At 35.0% G+C, this 26,994-nt stretch overlaps 1 protein-coding gene and 1 non-coding gene across 4 annotated transcripts; both read right to left on the reverse strand.

The window, feature by feature from the left end:
• Positions 1 to 260: 260 nt before the first annotated feature.
• Positions 261 to 26,315, reverse strand: LOC117236395 (synaptic vesicle glycoprotein 2B). 3 transcript variants are annotated; one of them, XM_033499301.1, is made up of 10 exons: positions 26,079 to 26,315; positions 4,895 to 5,133; positions 4,240 to 4,299; positions 4,040 to 4,123; positions 3,635 to 3,959; positions 3,101 to 3,222; positions 2,705 to 2,943; positions 2,111 to 2,552; positions 1,284 to 1,571; positions 261 to 795 (listed from the first exon to the last, which is right to left on the reverse strand). In XM_033499301.1, exons 2-10 carry the CDS (start codon positions 4,929 to 4,931, stop codon positions 740 to 742), a joined length of 1,653 nt encoding a protein of 550 aa, XP_033355192.1. In that variant the 5' UTR covers positions 4,932 to 5,133; positions 26,079 to 26,315; the 3' UTR covers positions 261 to 739. The 3 variants fall into 3 exon arrangements, with proteins under 3 accessions (XP_033355192.1, XP_033355193.1, XP_033355194.1); XM_033499302.1 differs by lacking the exon at positions 26,079 to 26,315 and adding an exon at positions 16,865 to 17,019; XM_033499303.1 differs by lacking the exon at positions 26,079 to 26,315 and adding an exon at positions 5,917 to 6,060.
• On the reverse strand, positions 6,839 to 6,911 carry Trnar-ucg. The gene has a single exon. It is a non-coding gene; the product is annotated as a tRNA-Arg (tRNA).
• Positions 26,316 to 26,994: the final 679 nt, after the last annotated feature.

Here is a 26,994-nt window from a genome sequence, read left to right on the forward strand (position 1 = left end):
CATGTATGTACATTTTTCTTAACAAAGGAATAAATAATTTGGGCAAAATTCTATTGAAATTTAATAATATTTCTATAATAAAATTTAAGATAAGAATCTAAAGGATTATGGGTACACTATAGAGGAAAAAACTCAATTTTCTTAAATTTCTTTACTTTCTTTCATAGTTACATTGTTGTTTTACATTTCAGACATTTTGTAATTGTTACATCTTATAAATATGATGGTTGTGTCAGGAGTATGGACAAGAGATACAAAAGTACATAACAAAAATTTTACAAACACCACATGAATTATCAGCGTAAATGCTGTATCTACATTTCACGTTTAGCGAATAATACACAAAATTCACACACGATTGGAGTGTCACGATATATCTAATATTTGAACATATAATAGAAATAATATATCTTTGTTTTTCTACAAAGAAAGATACTGTAGGAAATTGTGTATTCGTGTTTCATTTATTCTTGAAAAACATATCCTCTACTATCTACTACGAATTCTAATTGTTAATACAACTTTGTTTATTGTCATTCGAGATTGATATGTAAAATAGGAATGTGATGCTCAATCGTCACGACATACGTTGTTTACAATGAATCGTTTCATGAGTAAATGCGAACAAATGCATGAACATACAATGTGTTGTTTTGAAATATGGTAAGTTTAGCAATTGGAAGGGTACGTGTATGATTGTACATCGATTTAGTTGGTCTGATGTAACTTTCCACTGGTGTCAAGAAAGTGGTTCCCGTGTTGTGTTTGGTAAGAATAAGCATAATAATCCTCCACCTGTAAGAGAAATATAATTTATACTATTTAGTAAAATTCAATTCATTTATTAATTAAAAGATAAAAATGAAAAAAAAAGTACAAATTGTTTCAAAATGTAGAAATCTCAAAAAGATATTTTTTTGTTCGATAAACATATCTATATGTGTAGTAAGCGAGCTTGTCTTAACAAGTGGTCAAAAGTAATTTTTTTCTGTTTTGAGTTTAAAATTGGAAGTACATTTTTTGGGAACTATCTTAGAAACTATTAGAGATAGAAGAATTATGCCCATGGCATAATATGGATGTATAAATAGATTTTAACAAATTCATTTGCTAAAATGAGTTTAAGCAATATATAAAAGATGATGACATTTTTGCTCATTTTTCTTGTAAAATATGTATCGATTTCCATGTAACTATTTACATGACGTATACAAATCGACGTAACGTAAATTTTAACGTTAATAGCATTTTAATTAGCATTTAAAAAACTTAAAAATATCTACCTATTAGAAGAGCAGCAACGATAAAAGTTGGTGCTGGACAATACATGTCCAGGAGTTGAGCTATTACGATGTTACCAATAATTCCACCGAGACGGGCCGCAACCATGGAAATAGCAATTCCTGTAGCGCGAAGTGGCGTCGGGAAAACTTCGGTTATTAGACAGTCTAAGGCTGCGTTTCCGCAGCTTATCACACCGCTAAAGATTGCCGAAACGATCAGATTATGGTGCTTGTTGTATACGAAATACAGTCCGATTGAACAGAGCCCTGATGAAAATGTACTGAACACTGCAAATAATGTATTTTATTTACATTGCCATTTGCATAAATGCTAAGTAGTTATACGTTATTCTCAGCGTTATCCTTGTAAATAGTAGATTCGTTAAAAAAAATAGAAGAGGACAAAGTATCTTTTACACAAAATACAATTGTCGGAATAAACAAAAAAATTTTTAAATATTAAATTATTAGTTATACATTACAATAGAGTTCAAAGATTTACTTTAACATCCAAATATTTCATTTTAGAAGGCTATCTACATTTATTGAGTACAATAGTAAAATTCTGTTGCTTTAGACTACTAAATTAGATTAAATCTGTCAACAACTATAGAAAATTGAAGTTTTATATCAAAATTGACACTGAACGTGTTGTATATGAAATATATAGTATTAAAAAAATCTATCGAACGTAAAAAATAATAAATGTCTTTCCTCTTCTACCTTTCTCAAAAATCGGCCATCTACGAAAAAAAAAATGTTAAAAATACGTTAAAAATTTAATAGCGTGTGATAAAGTATTTATGCAAATATTAAATAATTCTTACCTAAAAAGAATTTACGACCAAGACGATCCATTCCTAAAACAGCGACGATATTTGCGGGTATGGCGGATGCAACGGTAATCAACGATTCCATAAAAACGGAAGCGCCAATTTTATCCAAGCAAAAATTCTCGATACTCTGAGAACCTTTTTGAACTACATATTCGGTTACTTGACATATCGAAGCAACTTCATCAGGATGATCACGATGGAATTCGTCGAAACGATTGAATAATTCCGGAAACCACATCATGAGACCGTAATAACCGATGTGAAAAGTGAAATTGATGATGATCGATATTACGGTGAAACGAAGTATCGGTGAGACGAACAGTTGCTTGCTATTGTCTACGATGTCAGCGAGCATTGTTTTATATTTGTTTTTTTCAACGTTATTCTTCTTCGGTTCCGGTTCTTGGAAGTCGTCTAAAATTAATTCCTTTACCTAAACCCGTATCATAACAATTAAAATTACACTCTTTCGAATTTTCTGAATTTCTATATTCAGAAAACATAAGATGGTCTATATCATTACGTATCTAAATATAAATATACAATTTTTAGTGCTAATTAAAACAACGAATATATAGTATTTACCGTGTAACTATCACGCGGTTTGCCAGTGTTAATGGCATAGATCCCACGGAAAATATCGAGCGCCTCTTCGTATCTTCCGCAGGACAAGAGGTATTTGGGGGATTCAGGGAGCAGCAGGAGTAGCCCCGCGACGATAAACGATGGAGCAGCGCAGATCAGCAGGAAGATTCGCCAAGAATTGTACGTGAACGATGAGCTTACGATACCGATGTCGTTAGGGATGATCGACCATGCTAAACCTGGTGGTAAAAAGAAGCATACATTTATTAAACCACAAATTTCTTTTTACGCTAAAACAACAATGTTATTTTGTAACGAGAAACGGTAATGACGCGAGTATAGCGCGATATTGATTTAATAATAATTAAATTTAATCAAAAGATCACGTAGATTTACCAGCAACAAAGAGGTTTCCAAGTGTCCAGAATGCAGCCATGAAGGACAGCATGGAGCCTCGTTTTGCTTTCGGTTGAAATTCAGCAAAATATGACCAGATCACAGGTCCGCTGCCGCCAAGTCTAAAAATCAGTGAATTCTCATAAAATTTGCTATATCCTTTAAAATATCGCTATTAAACTATAATATAATACAAAACTTTAATATTTTTTAATAGTCTACGACCCATTTTAACATAGTATTTTAACTCGATTCAAGCGTGTATCGTTAAAGAATATTAAGAGTAAAGTTTCATTATTAGAAGTTACGAATAACGCAGAATAATTTCTCCCCCATATTTCGTTCCGCCCTATTCTATACGCTTCTCCGTATGTAGCATATCGAAGTAATCGACGAAATCGTCGCTGAAATCGCTGTTACAAACGTTCAAATTGTAATTTTAATGTACATCGATGAAATTGGCCAGAGTATATATAATAAAAAAAACGAACGATGTTAATAATTTAGATGTAAAGTGTAAATGGACTGACTTACGCAGCGCCATTTAAAAAACGGAAGAACATGAAAAGTTCATAGGACTGGCTGAAGCTGGAGGCGACGATGCAAAGGGCATTCGTGAAAGAGATGGCGATGAGAACCTTTCGACGACCTAGGGCATCCGCTACGGAGCCCCAGGCGTAAGCACCCGCCATCATACCAATAAAGATGATCGAGTTGAGCCATCCCTTGGCTTGGGTATCGAGCTTTAGGTCACATTGTGCACTAGGTAGAATGAAGGACATAGAGATTACGTCCATCTCTTCGCTGGTGCTGACGAAGCCGCACACCGTGAGGAGGAAGTAGTGAAATTTGCCATAGTCTGAAAAGAATCGAGTAAATTCGTATATATGTATCGTAATATAAATAAATAAAGGGAAAGAAAAGAAATAACGAAGTTACCGGTAAGTTCAATGGCCTTCTCAAAGTCTGCTTTAACGATGGATCCTTTCTCTGGGTCTAGGGTCTTGCCCGTTGTTCCAATACCTGTTACAGAACATTGTAATATATTCAATATATTTAATACATTTAAGCGATGCACAAGATAATATGGCGTTTCGATTTTTGTTAATAGATAGACAGAATTTCTGTATAATACTTACGGGCAAGTTCGAGATCCTTAGAGCCACAGCCGTTTAGCCGCTCGTCTTTTACATCACACTCTGAAATAAATGAGAAAACAGGTTCGTGTTTAATTTATTCCTATATAACTGTACCACTTAATGATTTCGAAATAAGAATTGCATATTATTTAAATCAATGCGAAGTATGATAATCATGTTTAATATTTATAGTATTTTCTATGAATTCATACATCGCATTACAATACATTCGGGATGTTCTGTTTAAGATAGATCTTTAATCGATCGTATTATTGTTTCTAATAAAGAATGAACAGTTTTTTCTAGAAGTTGTAGAAGAATTCATTAAACATCCGTAATACTTTTAACCTCCGCTGTGTTTATAAACACAGCGTTAAACGCGAATATAAGATATTTACTACTTAATTACGTGAAAACCCATTGTAAAAGTATTTCTTTACGAATTTTAGCAATTCTATGATCCTTTTTCATTACGATTCTTCGGATTTCAACTGTTTTGTACGCAATGTACGGTAATCGTAAATATTGTCGTCTAATCACTGCGAACACTTAAAATCTAAACTTAAGTACCAGCAAAAAAAATTCGTTACAGTATACTATGCGTATCGGTTTAAAAATTAGATACTTTGAGAAATAGATTTTGAAAGGTACGTACTATGATTGTGCTTTGAATTAAGTTCACTCTCTACCATTCTACGATGTCGGCGCAGTTGGGTGAATTTGGCTTTGTAATAGAGTTAGATGAGAAATCTTCGTGCTCGACGATGGGCTTCGTTCGATATTAGATCGATCTTGTTTTTGCGGGCTGCTGGATCTCGGCGAAGTCTTTCTGCTGAATCTGTGCTGATCTGCTGCTGCTCGTCGGCGGGGCTAGGTTCTACGCTCACTTGTGAGCTGAAACGCGATATAAAAGCACATAACGTATACGACACATTATATAAACAGAAAAAGGGTATGTATTTCGCGTTACTTTTCACTAACAGCACTAAACAGAGATACGAAAGCTAGTGAAAGTGATAAAGCCTTGCTCCGTTAGACGAACGATCGTCTTATTAACATGTACAGGCAAGATATATGTATAGATCCGTCGTTGCTATCATAAACGATACATTCATAATAAAATTGGCTTCAATAATTTGACATGTACATTTGAAATCCTCGATATCGATCATCGATCGCACTCGACTAATTTCCTACTATATTTTACGAAGACCGCAATGTTCGATGGTGAATTAAGAATAGACAAGTCGGAAGGAATTTACTCTTTCCATTGGAAACGATATCGAGGGTTTAAGTAGGGCCAATTCGTAGTTGCAGCGATAATAGTGGGCGTGGGTCGTAATATTCCGAAAGGCAACGATTTGAAATCAGAGGCAACGAAACGATAATCGGGTCTGCACGAAGCACGTTGCGAGAGGGACGCGATTCGCATGTCACGAGGGTACTTAAGTTTCAGTTCCTCTTTAATATCGAGGAAAATGCTACGTGTAAATGTGTAATTTATAACGGTTGTCGAGGACCCTTTGAACCCTTTTTTCCCTTTGAAAATCTTCATTCTTTTTAAGTTAAGACACTTCTTCTTTCATCGGCGAAGAACTGAATTTTCAGACGCGAGATGAAACGTCAATTAAAATAGAACGAAAAATTCGTATCATCTATACGGTTACGAAGATTGACCTTGATTCGCAGATGACTGCACTCGTTTAACATATAAACACTATGATCACTTTAATTATTATGTGTTCCCACAATTCTATGCTCGATGCAACTAGCCATCGCATACGTAACAGTCGGTTTTCCGCGCTATCTTTCGACTGAACAAAGTCTCGTAAACTACACACTGAGAATATCGTCATGGCTGAACAGATCAGGCTATGAATAATTTCTTGAATTATCATAACAGCCTCGATACAATCTAACGTGAAAACAAACTCGACTGATGCATATTTATCCAAATAAAAGGAACGAACTGAAATGAATTTTTCCTGAAACTGGATGCCAGGAAACCGGGTTTCTTGTTTACCCTAACGAGAATATCTTTATTTCTAGTGCAACTATTTCAAATCAGTTATTAATTTTTTGCGAAACTTCTTGCTAATGTCGTTTGTGTTTTTACTATTCGTGTGATCAACGTTGGAGTGTAAAAGCTCTGACGACGTTTCTAACGCGGATCGATAAAAACGTGTGTCGCATAAATACATTAATCTTCGTTTATTCTTTTACAGAGTGTTCAACGTTGACAAATTTATATCTTATGACCGATGAGTTTTACACAACTGCTATTATTTAAAATAAAGGACTGGTTTTGAAGCCTCCGGCGATTATATCTTTGCTTCAAACTCAATCTATGGAGTCTTCACTGTTTACAACTTGAAAGACAAGCCTCGAACCAAATTTCTCTACATAAACTTTCTCTCTTCTTTTTTTTTAAATTGAGTCTATATTTTGGGACACCCTGTACAATTTCAACCGATATATATTTTTTATAGTAAGTGATACGACTAGATCAGGGTTGTAAACTAAAATAATTACATTTACAAGAAAGGAGAAAGAAATTAATTTGGCCGATTGAAATGGAAAGAAAAAAAAATGAAAGGATCGACCGTGACAGGACTCGAACCTGCAATCTTCGGATCCGAAGTCCGACGCCTTATCCGTTAGGCCACACGGTCGTTGAAGGGTAGTTTTCCGAATTGGAAATTTCAATGCTAAAGAGAATGTCACCCCTTATTATCGTTCGATACGAATTAATGTTATCGCGCAAACACTTCAGCTTCCGATATACGATATTATTTGATAAAAATAAACGCTCTACGTTGCTACTCTAACGCATAAACGATTATAAATCTGCATTTACCGGAACATAGGTAATTTAGCGATGATTGATATAATAATTGTAGAGTAACTTGGCTATTTTGAAAACTTATTTAAATTATATAGAATATTATATAAATAGTGTAGCTTATCGTTTGTTTTTCATAATTATAAGATGGAATTTTTGTATCGTAGTAAATATAAATTAGATCTTGTAATTTTGCGGTTAGATTCGCAATTGAATCGAAAAGTTTGGAATTTATAAGTTCGCACGTGGTTATGTTACTTTGGAATTTCATGTAATTGATATCACACCGATATCCAACGCAACGAGATATAGAAAAAAATACAAGAATTTCGAGAAAATGTTGAATCGAATACCTTGGCAAATCCCATTACAAACCCTGAAAAGCTCAACGACATAATTGCGAGGGAGGCGTGTCTTCGTCTCGTTCTAGAAAACGACTGAATATTAGCAGACATTGACGGACATCCTGTACCAAATACTCGCTAAGTAGACGATATCACGCGCGTCTCTTCGAAACCTTCCGCAGACTTCGTGAATCACGATCATCCGGAACCCATTTTACATATTAACTTCCTCTTTTGTTTCGTTCTACGTGCGCATTTTCTGCTCGTGAACGTTTATTCCACCGTGATCTGTTAGTTTTATAATTTCTAACAGTCGGAAATAAATATTTCATCGTTTTAACAAATACGTACGTTTCTTGATATATCTTATAACGTTTTTAATTGTCGTTTGTAATTTTAAAACTGACAAGAGTGTCCCGAATAGAAAAAGGCGAGATTTAAACATCTTTTCTGATGCTTATCGTGATAAGTTGTTTTACCAACTGGTATATAAATATAAAGTTTCTATAGGATCAAAATCTTCAGGCTTTTAATCATTCTCGTGACAAAATGATGAACGTTGAGTTGAGTAGGTAATTAATCACGTTAGTTACTCGTTCGATTGTGAGTGCAAATTGTACGATAATTTAATACCTTCGTCTAAAGTATTCCGTGTGTACCTATCCTATACCTAATGGTAACGTTATTATTATACGGATGATTAATATTAATCAGGTTAATGCAAGGTATATATTTAATAATAGTTAAATTTCCGAGTACGTTGTATTATTGCATTTTCTTGTAAAGTTACGTCGAAGATTCTATCATAGAATTTCTCTATACTAATTCGCTCAAGTTACAACAAACAATTGAATTGAAATAAACGTACAAACTATGTACGTGTAGCGTTCTGGTAATTACGATCGTAGTGGTAAAACGTACTTTAAATGTAATACTGAAAGCTGACATTAGGAAGTTTAATTGCTCTCCCTTGACAACAAGACGATTTCGCGTATGTAAAGAAGTATACAGGGTGGTTGGTAACTGGTGGTACAAGCGGAAAGGGGTGATTCTACGCGAAAAAAGAAGTCGAAAATATAGAATAAAATTTTTTTTTCTTTTTTAAATTTTTCCATCGAGACAACGATCTACAGTGAGATCCGTTGTAACGAGACGCGATAAAGTGCACGCGTACCGAGCCAAAGTTTAAAGTCGATTTTCTCGAAAACAAAGCCTCGAACGAAAAATTTTTATTCTATATTTTCGACTTCTTTTTTCACGTAAAATCACCCCTTTCCGCTCGTATCACCAGTTACCAACCACCCTGTATATCGAATCTTTCAAAGAATGCTTTTACTTGCGCGAAATGTGTCCCAACAAATTTTCGACAAATGTTTCCTTCGAATCGATTAAATTAAAACGTGGACTGACGCGTGCCTGCTATTTTTCAATAATGCAAGATAAGTATGCTTTTATCTCGAGGGAAGAATTCCTTTAACTCGTGATTCTGCGTTTGAAGATCTCTTCACGAGTGGAAACTAACAGTAAAATCTAATATTTGAACGTTTTTCTATTTCGTTCGTTTCCGGTATTATTTCATTGATTCTACACGTAAATCAATATTTATAAAAATATGAATTTGATGTTAAATTAGCCATCTAATCGTAACTTATATCGACAATATCGTGCGTTTAAAAGGTTTAATAAACGGTAGGCGATATCGCATTCAGGTCGTTGTACGACACACTGTAATTAACTACATCTGTTAAACTGTCAATTATCCGTTGTGAAATTAAGTTCAATGATCCGTCGTAATGTAATTGCCATCTACGATGATGCGTGCTGCAGGTGCGATCTGTGCACCACGTGCACTCTTGGCACTAATACAGAAAACTTTTTAAGCAGAGAATCTATAGAGAATCTAGTACGTCGATTATTTATTTCCTTTCTTGGGAATTTAAACCGAGTGAATTTAGATAGAATTAGTTACAGGATTAGTTACAGCGATAGATGTCTTCTATGGTATCGCCGGAATAAATTTAATCAACGCAAACACCGACCAGAGAATTAAAAATCGAATTCTGTTTAATCCCGTTTGGTATAAGAAATCTTACAATTTTTGAAAGATTTTCTATCGACTTGATCGTCGATTAATTTTGCGAAATATCGTTACTTGCAAACATAAAGAAAATTGATCTTTCGTTGAGAAATTCCAAGATATTTTGTACGTTCAAATTGCATTTATCGGAATTTTTATTAAATTTGGTAAAATATCAAGTATCATAGGTTGATAAAAAATAGAAAAATCGTTCTAGGATTGTTTTTTTCCCAAGTTCCAACGAATATGTATTAGAAAAGAATTTACTATCTTTCTTTCTCTCTAATTTGATACGATATATTTTCCAGTTAATTACACGTTTTACATCGGTCGAACTTGTCATTACAACGATTGTAACTTTTCGTACGTGATTCATTATCGACATAGAGACCCGTTACAGAACATAAAACATAAAACGAGACATAATAGCAGTTTCAGCTGATAACAATATTTATAAATTGTCATCTGTATAAACGTTTACGCATATAATTTACGATTCGAATTTTTTTAGATATACGTCAATTATGCCTGTTGTGCGATAAATTTTACATGTACAGTATGCCCTGAAAGTTTACTTAGTTGGAATAGTTTATACCAATATCTTTCAGAGTGTGAAAACTTCCTTTCATACAGGAAAACGCTGGTTCTTAGAATATGCAAAAATAATCTTACTCTTATTTGCATTTATTATATAACTCGCCACAGTTCTAATATCACGAGCTCTTCGACGAACTTTTCGACATTTACAATAAAAGCTAAGGTTGCTGGCAAAAAGAAAATTAAAGAGATCTTAATTCGAATTGTAACTCCGTACAGAAAAAAAAAAAAGAAAAGAAGAAACCGCGAAGAAGAAATTTTCACGCGTAGAGCTTTTCCTTCCAGGTTTATCAAATATCAGCAGAGTAACAGAATAGAAGACAAGGTTGTTTATCACGAGGATGAATCACAAACTGTGATAATAAGAATGAGTAGGCATTCGTTGACATGTTCAGAGAACACTGATTTGAATGACACTATTTTTTAAATATCTCGTAACTTAACAAGTTGGATACGGAAATGCTGAAAATAGAAACGAAAAGGTCGACAGTTTCAAGAGCACAGTCTCGAATCGGTCGGTGTTCTCGTACCTGCAATGACTATAAACGGCTGCAAAGGCCATAGTCTTTACTTTATCATCGTCGAACTATGTTCCGAACCATTTTTTACTATTTAACAAATTCGCAAATAAGCGATTGACATCTGTATTTTTATAATTTCCTGTTATCATTGGGAAAAATATGGTTTCCTGAAAAATCTTCGTCGATAATGAAATAGTAATAACGGCAGGACGGAATGGAAAAATGCGAAGAATCGTGTAATATTACACGTGTGAAACGTGTATTTATAGATTACTTGAGTTGCGAATGATTTTTTAACACTCCTCGCGTTTTTACTGAGATTCCTAGTTATTTAACGTAGACAGAGGGGATTTCTGCGCTACGAGAAACGAGGAAATACGAAAACTTGCTGTAATCTCAACTAGAAAGCTCATTTTTATTAATTGTAACTTTGATTCCACGTGATTGTTAGTAATTTTCTATTCTCGTTTCCTTCTATAAGACGAAGTAATCCGCGAGACAGTAGGAATACTGTATACGTATATTTTTTATTTAAACAAGACATCTTCGTAACATACGACACACGTACTAATTCCCTTAAATCAATCAAATTCGAAGATGGTATCCCACTGGGGGTAGCCATCCACATGTTATATTATCATACCACTAAGCTATAATATTTTACCAAATGTCCTACTGGACAAATTGTAAAATGTAAATAAATAAATAAATAAATAAAAAACGTACTAATCCCCTACATTCTACATCGAACGATTTTTCTCGCTGTTACACCTATCGTTTTTCAATCCGGTCACACGAGAACAGTTGCTACACCTTCGTTCTTCTTCCATCGTAAAACTACTTCGACCTTGCCGATTTTCCCATAAAAGTGATGGAACTGAAACGATATTGATATCGAATTAACATAAATTAATCCTCTTATAGGATTCCGTTTCGAGGCTTCCAAGTTACATTCTCTTTCGATTCGTCGCTTGTTAATATTACTCTAACGAACTATCGTATCATTTATTTATAATAACTATTAATTATTAAATAAGAATAATTTCCACGCGTCGGTGACTTACTTACGAAAATTACGAGTCGAACAAATTTTCTTTTAACGAGTACAAGTTATATCCTCGTGCAAAACGAGGATATATATATTTTATATTCTAAGGTCTTTTGCACGAAAGCGAATGGAAATTTGAAATGGAAAAAAGCAAACAACATAAAGTGGTGTAAATTGGAAAGTTCGTCGAAACCGCAAAACGAAGAACTATGAATGATAAATAAACGAGAAATTTGATCGCCCAACTGTCGATGTATATCTACGATACATTTCGCTATTTATCACGCCGCTAATAAATACCAAGTTAAATACGCGATCTACTTGTAAATATAGGTAGTTTAAGAATCGTTCGTAACCAAGTTACTTAGCTCGACTCGAACATAGCGTCGATTGAAACAAAGATAAATGGGTAAAGAAACTCGTAAAATAGATAGAGGCCATTGTAGATAGAAAAAATTGGCGAAATTCGCGATCAATGCGAACGTCGAGCGTTCATCTCCGTCACGCGACTGTTAATCGGGGGATCGCGTTTGATTAAAAACGTGGACCGCGATTGCGGATCGAACGGTGCGAAAAGGAAACGAGGTCAAGCTGCTCTCGAAAGCTCTAATCGGCGTGTCAAGCGTGTGGCACTGAAAGTAAAGCGGTTTATAATTATCGTCAGTCTCGCAAGGACATAATAATCAGTCTCGTTGTCGACAAATTTACCGGCGGCAGAGAAGCGATGCCGTCGCTGAAAAGCGGTGTCATCATACTCGTTAAGACTGGTTCACACCACGCTACCACTGCTAACTAATTGGCACGTTTTCGATAAGCGTATCGTTGATTCATGATCGCTCTCAATCAGAAATAAACGTACGATAAATGGATTTCTTGACTCCTTTGCGTTTCCGTTTTCTTGCGTGTTTTATAATTTCCCTTGTCTCGGTGGGATAGGCCACGATGTAAACCAGCTCGATCGAGTAAGAACAGAAATTTCTGAATCGTTGAATATTTTACGAAGAACGTTGGAGATATCGAAGTAATAATATTTTCTTTTTTTTTCAGATTTGTATGAAAATGAACGCAATTAAAAAAGTGGAACTCGAGAAAAGATTTATTTTGCACGTGGAATACTTTTAAACTGCGCTTCGTATCAACACGTTGAATACTTTTAAATCTTTCATAGCCTACTTAGAATCTGATTTAACAAGGTACAAGGTATTTCACTTGATTTGCGAATAGATAAAGTAAGAAGGACGTTTCGGCGAATGATTAAATCACTCGCAGCGTAATTTGACGTTAAATATCTCGTGTCTTATCTGATATTCTAATAATTAAATTTTGTCGACCGAAGATCCATGACGAGACACGCGAAAAACAGCGTTTATCGAAAAATTAGTAACAATTAATTGTCAGAATCGATCGTTGCGATTAAGAACGAAAAAATAAATTACTTACTCCTGGAAGAGGCGTGGAATTTCATGAAATCACGATCCAGGGGTCCGTGGTCCGAAACGAAAGGATCAATTAATCGATCGACTGATGCTGCATACCAGTTAGAGAGTGGTCGCATTTAGGAAACGCGGAAATACCGTGAATAGAATGATAAAAGTCAGGTGCGTTGAGAAATGACAACTATCGCGTATGTAAATCCTCAAATTTATCGAGATTATATAACATTTCATCGAGGTTATCGTTTAATTAGCTGTAATTATCATAGCGAACCACCGGTTTATTAGACAAAGCGATTAAAGTGCGCAAATCGATAAGAACTTCGTGCACTCGGAATTTCGAAACTAATTGTCCGAAACATGCTTATTACTGTTAATAAATAAATTGATAAAATATGTTCTTCGCGATTATGGACATCGTCCCTCTTTCGAAAAATATTCAAACGATGAATTTCTAGCTTTAATGTCTAGCTCTACTGTCTACTGTCTACGACAAATAATTAACTCTGCTACTGTTCCACTTGGTCTTCGCGTTTGTAAAAGGTAGCAAAACTTGAACGAAACAAAGTATTTAAACAGTTGTTTTTTTTTTTTTTTTTTAATAAATAGTATCTAATAGTATGAGGAGGAATAGCAGAGTTAAAAGTTAAGAATTTTCCAAAATAATCTCTTTACGATAGGTAGAATGCACTTGTTTAAAAGTCTCGAAAAGAAGCTTCGAATCGACGATCTAATAACAAAGAACATGAAAATGCACAAAAATTTGCGACGCACCGATTTGACGAATAAGAACGTGTTTTATCGTGTTACACGCGGCTTCTACGTATAATAAAATAATATTGGATCCGCGAGAGACGGTGCGGCGTTTGGTAATGAAGTGACTGTCAGAGAGTATCGAAGAGTAAAAGCAAACTGCCACCTCCTATCACTCGGTTTGCAAACGTTCCCGTTCGTTTCCTAGTCTATCGAATGACATGCCGATGGTGGCCATGAAGGGAGATGCCCCCGTTACTTTGCCCGATTCGCTTCAAAGGATATCAGATCCTTCGATCCTTTCGTTTCGACGTTGTTTCATCGACTCGTTGACGCTCTTGTTATCGCGTTATATCGTATTAATTTGTTAAGAGAGAAAATTCAGTTAACTGTTACTTACGCTATACGTAGATCGTTAATTCCTTGGATATAATAATTTTGTTATTTTCCTATATTTCAATTATGACGAATTAGAATCCTTGATCCTATAGGAAATTACATCTCCTGCAAGAGGAAGCGTAAACCGGAAGCCATCTCAAGCCCAAAAGACAAGAATCACCAACGATAGTAAATAATATCACGTTACTTGATATTTTATTTCTATTGAAAATAAATTGCATCATATTTGTACGTGGAAGAATTGAAACTGATCTACTTAACGTTTACGTGGCTTCGTTAACTTTTACTTGTGTTAGAAAAGTTTCTGATCGACGGATGAACGTGTTAATAAGTTAAGCTGAATTTTACCAGCGGAACTTTAGCAGATCTTAGTAGTAAGTTAGGATGATGCGATTAAAACGAAAAAACAATTATTATTTATATTACGGCTAAATAAATATTTAATAGCTAAAACACGTTTATACTCAGATCCTAATTCTTCAGTTGTTCATGACGCATATGAATCGCATAAACATTCACAGTCGAATTATTAAAGATATTTTCGAAGCGAGACAAGCGCGTGTTTACATTCTATTTTTTTCTATAAAATTATATTCACAAATATATCTAGGAATTTGCATAAATACCGGCAACTAATTAATTACGATAAGCGTTTCATCGTCCATTGCAGCTCATTTATGTATGCTTGCGCTAAATATATATCTCCGAAGTAACAAACTAATATTATTGGATTAATAGAATCGAAATGAACGTACGTAAGTATATATGTTGAAGATTGATCTAAGTTTAACGAGCTAAACGAAGTTGATGAAGTTTATTATTGAAGCAGCCATGCTTTTAGTTTTTACGCAAGAAAGAGTGCGCTTATTTTTGCAAAATCATTATGACGCGTTCTAACGTTAACGAAAATTCGTCTCCGATGAATTAATCGTTTGTTAGCTTGTTAATTAAGGGAGAGATAAAAGGCAAGCGTAACTGATAACAGCGGTGGAAAGCGACTTTTCGCCTAATGTAATATGAAAAATGAAAATAAATATGTCGACCTCGTCGTCACTAGGGCAAGGTTTATTCCGTCTACGCTCCAAGAATCATCGTAATTTCTTACGCTATATTTTTTTATGTTCTATAACAAAACGTAGTTTAATCCTTTGCCATTGATATTGATTAATTATACGGACAAAAAGTGTTGTGAAATTCTTAAGGAATGTGTAGAAATTCAGAGAACTACAGATAAATTAATCCGAGTTTTAAATTTAAAAGTACCATAATTTTCGAAATCGCTTCCTAGAAACGCTAGAATAAATAACTATATCTTCGCGTATCATTTGCAAAACTCGCACGTCGAAACGATTTTTAATTGAATTTGAGGCGAACGTAATTCCGGCATTGGCGAATAAAATCAAAGGTTATTTACTAAAATACTGCTGTAATTTATTCATAAACGCCTTTAAACTTTATCGTATCCATAGGTCGACCAATTTGTTAAAAAATCTATAATTCTCCGCAGTAACGTCAAAATGAACGAAATATTATTTTAGTTGTTATCTTGTCGATATCGCGACACGTCTTACAGCGAATCGACAATCCATAGAATATGTTAGAACGTTGTTTAACATGTGTAGCCATGCCAAAACCTTTCAAAACCGGTTACGTCGCGAATAGAATAAGATGCTCTAGTCTCAATGTCCACGTTTCGCGATCCTGCATTTGGAATTATTATGTGTTTACATGAAACGCGGTATGTTTACTTCGCAGACGTTCGCCATCTCGATGGCTAACTGCCGGCGTGCGGTTTTAATTTATTGATTGAGATTAAGATTCATTCGACGTGATGTCAGTCGACGTAATTGTTGGTCAATTTTGATCTTGAATAACGTGTTTAGCGTATTGAGCGAAAGTAGGCTTTTTACTGACATTTTTCAAACAGTTCAATGGCCGACGATATTTATACGAATGCAGAGTCGTGACAAACTGGTACGTTTCCATAGCTCGAATTATGGAAATCGGGTAATAAAATAGACGAAACGTAAACATCACTATAAGATCTTTAATTCTTGAAGATTCAATTACATTGATAAGTAACAGGTGCATAGACAATCATGAACAACTGCGTCCTCTGCTTCTATCGAACGTTCTAAGCTCGATCTGGCAAACAAGAAAGAAGACGTTCGTTCCTTCTCGCCATCATCTCTCAAAATAACGCAATAGAATCGAAGAACCTAATTGTGCCATTTGTGCGAAACAGAAAACACAAAGATATTAACAATTTCAAGAGATATTAACAAACGTAAATATCCTCCAACTATACTCGAACATCGTGATATCGATACATCTTGATCGACCGATATCGATATAACCAATTTCGATGAAAATACGTTAAATATAAATATGAATCGACTGCTACGATCGTTTCTTTGCGTTTCAGACAAATTTCACATTTAACATTGACATCGATAGGCCACGGTTTTTTGCGCTATTTCGTATTATTATCGCAGAATATTAAGAAAAGTTTCTCTTTGAAATGTTAACGGGCATGTCTGAGCCAAAAATCGACACGAAGTTTTACATTTAACGGTAGTTAAATAGAAGAAAAAAGAATTGTAAAACTTACAGTGTGCGGTTTGCCAAGTCTCGGAGAAGTTGCCCGAATTGGGGAACCGAGAGGCAATGGGAGAGCGCAAACCTTATATAGGGGAGGCCACGAGGCACCAATATTCCCCACTCTTCGTTCGTAGAAGCCACACACAAACGTATCTGCATCCAGAGAGTCAACGACGAGTCGTTGGAAAAAGAGCAAACGAGATCACGAAAACCGACATCCATCTTTTGATGAATAAATTACTTTATACGAGTTTATAGCGAAGTTTCGTTCTGACACACTTCGCGTTGTGCGAGTGTCAGCTTGCGAATGCTCTTTGAGAGAAACATAAAAGCGCATGGCGTTGAAGAAATTCGCGGTACTCGCGACGACGCGACCATCAGTTGCGTAACCTCGTGTAAACGATTGCCGCGAATATCGCCGCGACATCGATAGCAGGAGTCGGTCGTTGGACACCCGCGAGAAAGCATTTTTTCCGCTTTAATTGATTGTTTATCGATAACTAACCTATAGTTGGAAAATCGATGATGCATTATCAGTGGATTAATATTGATATTAATTGTTTTATTGTAACGAGGCGAGTCGCGGCCGAGTGCGATCTTTCGTTCGACATTGCACGTTTCTTGCGGTTTAATAGGTTATCCTGCTGAACATTATGTCGTTCGTATAATATTTACTAGATCGATTGCCAGTAAGATGGTGGATTCTTCTGCGTTTATGGGGAATTTTGAAACTGCGATATTGCACAAAATACTCGTCATATGCAAGAATATAGAAAGACAGTGGATATTATTGGAAGGTCAATTATTAGTAGACTGCGAATTTTTATACATTCGTGGGAAATTTAGAAGCGTAATATTCCACAAGATACGGTACATTACGGTAAATTGTGGAATATATGGAAAATTTCAAGATGCAAAAAAATATGCAAAGAATAGAGCAGTAGCAGAGCGTTGATTCGTCAGAATGGCAATCTTAATCGCACACGTGGCCCAACAGTCGGTTCGAAACGAGGATCAATCGAGACGTTCAATTCCTTTAAATCAGTTCTCTAGTTGTTTCGCGTTATCGATTATCGACGTTTGATCGAAATGGGAATTTCGACCAGCAGCTAGTAGAATTCAGCGTTGGTTCGAAAACAAAGCTAATTGTGGTATTGGTTTCAGATTAATTTAGTATCGTCGTATAAATTAATTCGCGAAGCACAGCGAAGGACACGTTTCGAATTCTTCCGCGCCATCTACACGTTGTTCCATGTTGTACGATCATAAATTTAGACACGAGCATTTTGACAGATTTATTATACTTTTCTGAACTTGCTCTCCTGCCAACGATTTTGCTGGTCATTAGCTAAGAAAAAAATTTCACCTTAAAAAGAATCTCGCCGTTCGAGAAGAGCAAATTTAACGAGTCGCTTAACGAATAAACAAATGATAAATTGAATTAATTCGACAAATGTATCTGGCGAACAATAAAAAGCACCGTAATACTCGGTCTTATTTTTTTGTTCTTCGTCTTACGCAATATTACTTAATCGCATTACCGACGAAAAAATAAAACAACTCCTCGTGAAATCTTTTTACACGATTTCTTAGTTCCTTTTCATCGTTATTTTAAATCCTGTATGATTTTGATACCGATATTATGCCATCGAAGCTATATCGAAACCAATATATTATCGAAAATCGAAATAAATATCGGTATTTTTCCGATTTTCCTCTTGTAGAGACGTTACACTAAAATATGTTTTTTTTTCTCAATAACTAAGAATCACGACAATATATCGATGCTGGTCGTCTTCCGTGATTATTTATTTACAATATGAAGGAAGTACTTTACGGTGTAGCGAGATACAAATTTCCGGAAACGACTCGCCGAAATCAACGACGGGTCTTCACGTTCTTGCCATCGATCTCGAAAACCCTGATCCCCATTCGTTTATATTCCATATCCATTTTATTGGTTAACCTATCTGCTATTCATTTCTGACACAAAGCATATAACCTATTTGCCTCGACTAAACTAGTTAAGGTTAACATCTACCATGTAGTTATTATATATCGGGAAATTACGATAATTAGGAAAATATATTAGGAAACGTTTAAGGTTTTCTGTTTTAGTTTTTATCGGAAAGTGAACTCAGCCTTTGGTTGTATCGAAAAATAATCTGAAAATAAATATCATACGGAGAGATTGAAAGATAATTTTAACGCAAGCTTGCAAACGAAATGTTTAACAATTACATTGCTTGATTTTCGAAGAATATATCTCAATTTTTTTGGTAAAGCAAAACATCGCGGATGGACGATTGTGCGTTTTCCAGAAGACAAATTGGTGGCTCATAAAATCAATCAACGGTAAGAACAGAGCCGAAATTGAACGAGAATGTATCGCTAATTGCGCAGCAATCGTGTCGTCAATCATGTGGGTTTACCAACTTTAAAAAGATACACGTCAACTCGTGTTGAAAGAAACGTGATAATGGAGACACTGTTTGTAGTAAATCTTACGGCGGCTTAACAAGCGCCAAAGTGGAACCAGCTTTTCGTGTCTTATGCACACGAACTACAAACCGTTGCGAGCTCGCCACTAACTTAAAGGCTGATTCAGACACGGCCAGTATCCATCAAATAGCAAGTAAAGCCGAATCTACACTCTTAACTTTCGATGATCATTGCGGATGAAACGAGGATGAAAGCGGTGTAAATTCGCTTTTACATGCTACTTGACTAAACTACTGACCGTGTACGAACCAACACGGCTTTACAGCTTCCAACTTTTACGATCCTATAAAATCGGATCCTATAGAATCGGATGATAAATTCGATATTTATTTCAAACTACTTGATGTTTATTCTGGCTATGGTGTATTAGAGGAATTATAAAGAAAGTTCGATTTTACATATAATTTCGAATTAAGAAAGAATTTACTAGAAATATAGTTATAGTTCGTTAGTATAGTCGGCCATATTCTATTTCATCGAATCCTACTCTACTGAATTTTAGTCACCCTGTTTAGCCCATATTTCCAGAACCGAGGTCGCCTGAATTTCCCTCAACCTATAACTGTTAGTACGTATCTTGTATCTTCCACCACCTTCGCGATATTGTCGCAAACTTTTACGGACAAATGAAACGTGTGTTGCACTCACAGTCATCGAGACACCAGGCGTGATACGCGGACAGAAACATGGTTGCATTGTCTTACAATCTTACTCGGCATTAATATACGCAATGATATATGACTATCATGTAATCGATTGTCTCGCCGTGCAATGATTGTCTCTATTCGTTTCTGTTTCGCTCGTTGCAGTGTCCTTCGCGATGGCAACTTTTCAAGCTCGATGTTCTCGAAAACGAAGCCCCGAACACAATTTTGGTATCCTTGATTTTCGTCCTATTTCGGGCTAGGACTTCCCTTGTGCTGCGAATTTAGGTTCTTGATGTATATTGAAGTTAAAAAATATTTAGTACAAGCATTATTTCGCAAAGATCATAGATCTATTTAAACGGTCGATTATCCATTATATTTTAACGAAGCTCGATAATCGGTAAGACCACGTTTGACACTTATTATATACTCAAGATGGCTATCAGGCTTTATATCAATTTTTTATTGAATACATGTTTGCAACAAATACCTTCTAATTTCTATATACATTTTCAGATTAGTCTCAAATTTGACCAATACAATTTCAGATATACCAATATAAATTGTGTCGCATTACATATACAGGGTGGTTGGTAACTGGTGGTACAAGCGGAAAGGGGGTGGTGATTCTACGCGAAAAAAGAAGTCGAAAATATAGAATACAAATTTTTCGTTCGAGGCTTTGTTTTCGAGAAAATCGACTTTGAATTTTCGCTCGGTACGCCTGCACTTTATCGCGTCTCGTTATAACGGATCTCACTGTAGATCGTTGTCTCGATGGAAAAATTAAAAAAAAGAAAAATTTTTATTCTATATTTTCGACTTCTTTTTTCGCGTAGAATCACCCCCTTTCCGCTGGTGCCACCAGTTACCAACCACCCTGTATAACATAAATGTTTAACGTGGATATAGAATTTTTCTATGGTGAGTGTTCAAATACTGGATCTTTATTGGTTTTCTAAGGAAGAATTGACTTTGACTTTTTTGACTTCCGATGAGGCTTCTGATTAAAAAATGCCTCTAATAACACATTAAAACTATTTTATCGAAATATATGTCGCGTAAATATTTATTTCAATAAATGAAAATGTAAGATAAGAAATATCGATCTTGAAATAAAAGTAAAAAATTAGAGAAAGAATTAGGAATATCGGTTAGTAAGAAATAGATTTCATTAGCTACTGGCTGATTAAGAAAGCGAAACAATGGCGTCGTGATCGAAACGATACGTAATAAATATTTTCCAGACTATGGTCTTTGGCATTCTAATCAACGATGATGTTATCGAACTTTGTTGAACTTGGGAGATCACATGACGATGTATCGGTAGTATCCAGTCCTATGAAGCCTACGATATCGTCTACATAATAAAATGGCCATTATACTACATACTTTCCAGTTAACACATATATGATACAGTCTCGGCAAACATTTCAGATATTTCCCGAAGATCTGATCATATACATATAATAAAATTCGGATGTAAAATAACGCGTGTCAATAAATGATTCTCCCATGTTATCCGCATACTTAAGAAATTTCTCTTAGCGATAGAAACAGAAATAGAAGAATACCTTATTACTAGTTTTTAACACTGAGAATAAAAAATACGAAATTTAAATGTCGTAAACTTAAATGATCCAACATAAATCATTGTAGTCTGCAATCTACGAGGATACTATGCGAGGGTTAAGAAATCTCATGGTAATAGAGAAATACGACTGACAATGAACAGAAAATGCGAGTAGGAAATGGGTCAAAGAGCGGAGCAAATTGAACAAATCGTTACAGAATGAAAATCAAACGCAGAGACAGATTTGATGTTGCATCGATCGCCAAAACGTACGCGTTAACTTTTAAAATTCCTTCTCTATAAAAGACGAGAAATATGAATTGTGCTTTTCATCTGCGATCTTCGCACGATGGTGAATTTTATCGCGCGCGGATTGCTCTAAATCGACAGAAATAGAATAAAGTAGTAACGTGAAAAACAATCCAACATGGTAAGAAACGCGAACGTGGCCGAATGTATCAACGCGGCAAATGCGTTCAGGTGTACAGTGTACACAGACGCGTGAAAGTAATGCGAATTATGCACACGCACGGTCATATGTGTCCGGCGTCGTGTACACGAGTTGCTCGTAGTGAATCATCGAGCGTACTGACGTCATCAACGTGCTCTGGGGGCAATCAACCGGCAAGCAGCGTAAAAATCTTGCGGATCACGCGTCACGTACTGCACGGTTGCAGCGTGATTGCGTGGGTGGATGTTGCGAGTTGAATGGGAGCTGAATGCGCGTCGTTTCGGCGGAACCCAAGAAATTCGATGCAGTTCGCGTCATACAGCGCTCTCTTCTCAATAACCTCTTCTCGTATATACAGTGAGCGACAAAAGTATCTCGATACTTATCAAATATTACAACGACCGCTATACATCGAGCATTTCGTATATTTTTGCATATTATGCATTCTTGGATCTTCGAACTACGCATAAATACATAAAAATCCGCCATCCGTTTATTATACTTATATTGGTCGTTGAAAGAGCGAATAGAGAAATAGATTTTAATTTACAGAATTTAATCAACCGGGTATGTTAATCTTGTTTACTTATGTTCGGTTCAAGAAGATTATCTTTCATTCTGATTGAATGAACTCACAAAGGAGTCTAATTTTCTCGATAAAGGTACTGCGAAAGAAACCATTCTAGAATTTCTAGGATCTAGGACTCTCGGGGGAGGTACACGCTGTAACTCGTTGGCAATGACATCCTGGTTCAAATAGCGATCCACGTGAGAAAATCGGTTTCATTGCGACATTTGCATTTCAAGCTAAAGGTAAAGCAATATTTTCGCCTATTACGATGCTATATCAGGTTTACGTGTGTTAAACCACGCGCGTTTGTCATGCATGACTTGATTCGATCAATAGCGATATAATGAAATATTTAAAATATTTAACTCTTCGTATGTTTATCCGTCTCGCTTTTGGTTACTCTTGCTTTACCGTGACTTGCATCGTGGAATACGTATTTTAATATTTTTATCAGCCGTTTAAATATTTGTCTTGAAAATATATGTACGTGTGTATTTTTTAAACAAAGTATTATTTACAAAAATTACATTTTACGATTGTGATATTATACAAACATTGGCTGATTTTAAACGGATAAACAGAAGGATACAAAAATATCGCATCGACCATCCTGTCTGAGTTCAATAGAATCGCAGTAGATCGATTGTATACTTCTGATAATAAATCTGTCGATCAATGAGGCCAGAATCAACCGATCGATGGAAATCAGATTGGAAATCCAGTTGTTGCTGCGCTAGATTTCCGCCATACCTACGGTGAGCTATTACCTTTACCTGGTTTTATTACTGTTGCAAGATTTCAATTTGTTCGTCTCACCGATTTATCTCATTTTCCAACGCGAACAAATTTGAATTTCTGACGTTGGACGTATGATTTTTTTTTTTGAAAGAATCAACTCTGCGCTATACATACCAAGTACGTATAATAAGCACGTGCTTCTGTCAGTTTTTATTATTACGACTCTCAATTCTTTTTTCATTTGTCTATCTGATTTTTCAATATTAAAATTTTTCAAATCGAAGATATATCTTTAAGTAAATAATGTAAAGTTGTAGAATTTTGAGAATTTTTGCATCTACTGTAATTGCGAACAGCTGTAACTTTACGCAATTATCATTTAATTATCGTAAGACGTTGAATCGTTCAACATCTGTTTTTTGTCGATTTTTTTTAAAGATTTATTCTTCCGGGTGTCGTAATTTTTTTAACGTTGCTTAAGTTTTCAAAGAAAATTGCAATTTGATTGTGCTCATCTTTTCATGTCACCGTGCAAAATATGATAATAATGGGCTGTTATCTGTGTTTACCAAACCGTTTCGAAAACTAGCAAGCAAAACGTGCTCCTTTTAAAGAAACCAGATCCGCAATTGTAATTTTTTTTTCTCAACTACAGTTTACTAAAATATTAAATTTGTGCTTTCAAAAAGTAAGATACAGAATTAAGCTACTCGAAAGAAGTCTTAGGAAAATGATAAAATTAAAAGGTTATAAAATAATAAAATTATATTTTCCTGTGTCGTTATTAAATTATAATATAATTATAAAATTGCTCTAAAAAAGAAATTATTCTCTTATATGAACGAAAAGTCAGAATAAAGCACCACGTAATACATTTTCGATGGATTCAATCATTTAATAATATTCTGCTTTCTTTATTCTTTCCATAAAATTAACAATTTGCGTCACATTATGGCATATATATCGTGTACTTCGCAATCTATTGCAAATTGTATTTACGATGAAGAATTTTCAAATTTACGATATAGACACGATCTTGAATCTTACGTATGTTACCAATACGGTATAGGCATTTTGTAGGTTAGGCAATATTTCAATGCTGGATAAACTTCTTTTCCATTGATTTATTGTATCGCGTAAATCAAATTTAGAGGTCGGAAAATTACGTCGTTTCGAATGGAAAAGTGTCTAGCACCGAGCTTCAAACCTTAATTATCTAATGCATTACTCAATCGTTAACTCTGACTTGTTAATGTTGTTACATAACGCATATAGCTGGTCTAAATTTCTCATAGGCCTCTTATCTGTATAGGAAAAATTGAACGAAATATTTTCTGATCCTTGTTACTACTAAACGAAATGTGACTATTAAACAAAATGGGCGTCGTACATTTTCATAATGATATTTGATTTAGGTAAGTTTACGAAAAACTAAAAAGAATGGTAAACGTCATAAACCCTGCTGCTTTCATTGGATCAATGTGTCTTTAAATATTTAATTTTAATATTCGATGTAATTTTACCTTTTGCGTATTCCGTGCTTTTTATGAATAAAATATCTCAAGAATAGAAAATATTTAAAGTACCAATGTGAAGAAAAAGCGAGAACAGCAGACTTAAGTAAAATATTATTCGAATTTTCTGTGTATAAAACGTATCAGATCTTGCTACTTTAAACACCATTGTAACTATCCCGAGTGTTCATACGTGTCACAAATGACCGGTATGATCTATTTCCGCTCGAAATCCACTAGACTTATTATCGAGCACTGTAAGCTGATTTCACCACGAATTCATTTGATCTACTAGCACCCTATTAGACACTTGCAAATACTAGGATGCACACGAAATACTACTACTTACATCAGTTCATTTAATTTACTCGCTCATGAATGGAATGCACTTCACGAAAACGCAGCGAATCTTTACTTAAAGCAATAAGGAAGTTTGAATTAAGTAATGGATTTAAAGAGATCAAGCCAATAACAAAGTTTCACACTGATATATAACCATCGAGCTTTTTTTCTATTTTAATTTGAGTTATACTTCAACCTAATTTTTTGCTGCAAATGTTATAAAATAATCGATTTATATTTTGTTCAAAAAACGTTTAAAAGACGATAATAAAGTTTCAAATTAGTACAACCACGATATTGTATTAATTAACTGTAATCTAATTTTATAGAGAAAAGAATATAAAAAGTTATCTAAGAAATATCGAAAAAAGAATATTTAAAGGATATTACTATCTTATAACTAGTAATTCTGTGGTTCTTACTAATCATACATTACCTCGTAATTAATAGCTTAAACATTACCGAGATTAAATATGGATTAAGAAAACTGGATGTTGCGATATGATCCTCGTTTTATCCAACTGAATAAATAGTTCCACGTTAATATTAAAATCTCCTTATAGAGAACTATATATTATACTTGAAATATTACTTAATATTACTTAATTTAACTTGTATCGTTAATACTAATACAATTGCCTAACGAGCTTTATTCAAACGATCTTGTACCATAGAACTTCTTCTTCTTATTCGTTTATTTATAGTCGCATCAATTACGAGATTTTTAGCGACTACTTTGGGTTGAAGAACGCACATATATCGTTGTATCTAAAAGAAATATCTTGTCACTAGGACCAAAGTCACTGAAAAATCTCTAACAACCACTGAATTGCGGAACGACGGGACGACCACTCAAAAGAAGATCAAACCTAATTTAGTTACTCACCTAATCATAATATCTCGTCTCGAGACAATTTCAAACCGGCAGGAGCTCATTCAGCGTAGAATTCGCGTTACCTTTTGATACAACACTTCCGGTAACACTTTTTTTCCTCTTTCTTTTTATTATGATCCAAGTTATAGGAGTTGGCGAGGCGTCGATAGAGAGATAACTAAATCACTACGAAGGGGTCAGTTCGCGGCGAGTACGTCTGTCAATCTGTTAGTACAACTGCCAACTCAGGGACGTCGCACGGGACCGCGAAATCAGGCGGCCCCTTCCCCCTCCTTTCCTTTGTGCACAGCACTAGAAAAAAGGTATACCTCACGCGAAGGGGGATAATAGACGACCATTGACAGCTTCACGGAAGTAATAAAACTCACGGTTAAGGATAACTAGCTAAGCGCGAACTTGTCGCTGGATAAATAAATTTACGCTGGACCGGAAGAACTTCCTTTGCACCTTCTAAATCGATCACTTTTTGATTTCGATTGTATACTAGGATTTTAGGGGAAAAGTGGCACAAGTAAATTCTTTTTTGAAAAAGAAAAAGTATAGAAAATGATATGAGATTTGTGTTATGTACATTCGTATTATTTATGTACAAAATCTAATTACGAATTTCTTTAATATGTAACATTTCTATATGTGGCAGCAAATGAAGAATATAACGCGCATCGAAGTGTCGACATATCTCATACGTAATGTTTTTCGATGTTTCCTCCATTAGAATTTAATTTCGTCCATAGATTTTTCAAATAAAAGATTTTATTACTAACACAACTTTTCTTCCAAACTCTTCGTTGCATATTATCATTATCTGTAACATAGAAGATTAATAACTAGTAAAGTAACCATTGGCAATTGAAAATGAGAAGTCGTGATTAATTTTTATTAAAATTCAATTTAAGTTGCCATATTG

The sequence above is a fragment of the Bombus vosnesenskii genome, unplaced genomic scaffold, assembly GCF_011952255.1.
Source record: "Bombus vosnesenskii isolate JDL3184/JDL3185 unplaced genomic scaffold, Bvos_JDL3184-5_v1.1 scf7180000013348, whole genome shotgun sequence".
NCBI classification, from domain to species: domain Eukaryota; kingdom Metazoa; phylum Arthropoda; class Insecta; order Hymenoptera; family Apidae; genus Bombus; species Bombus vosnesenskii.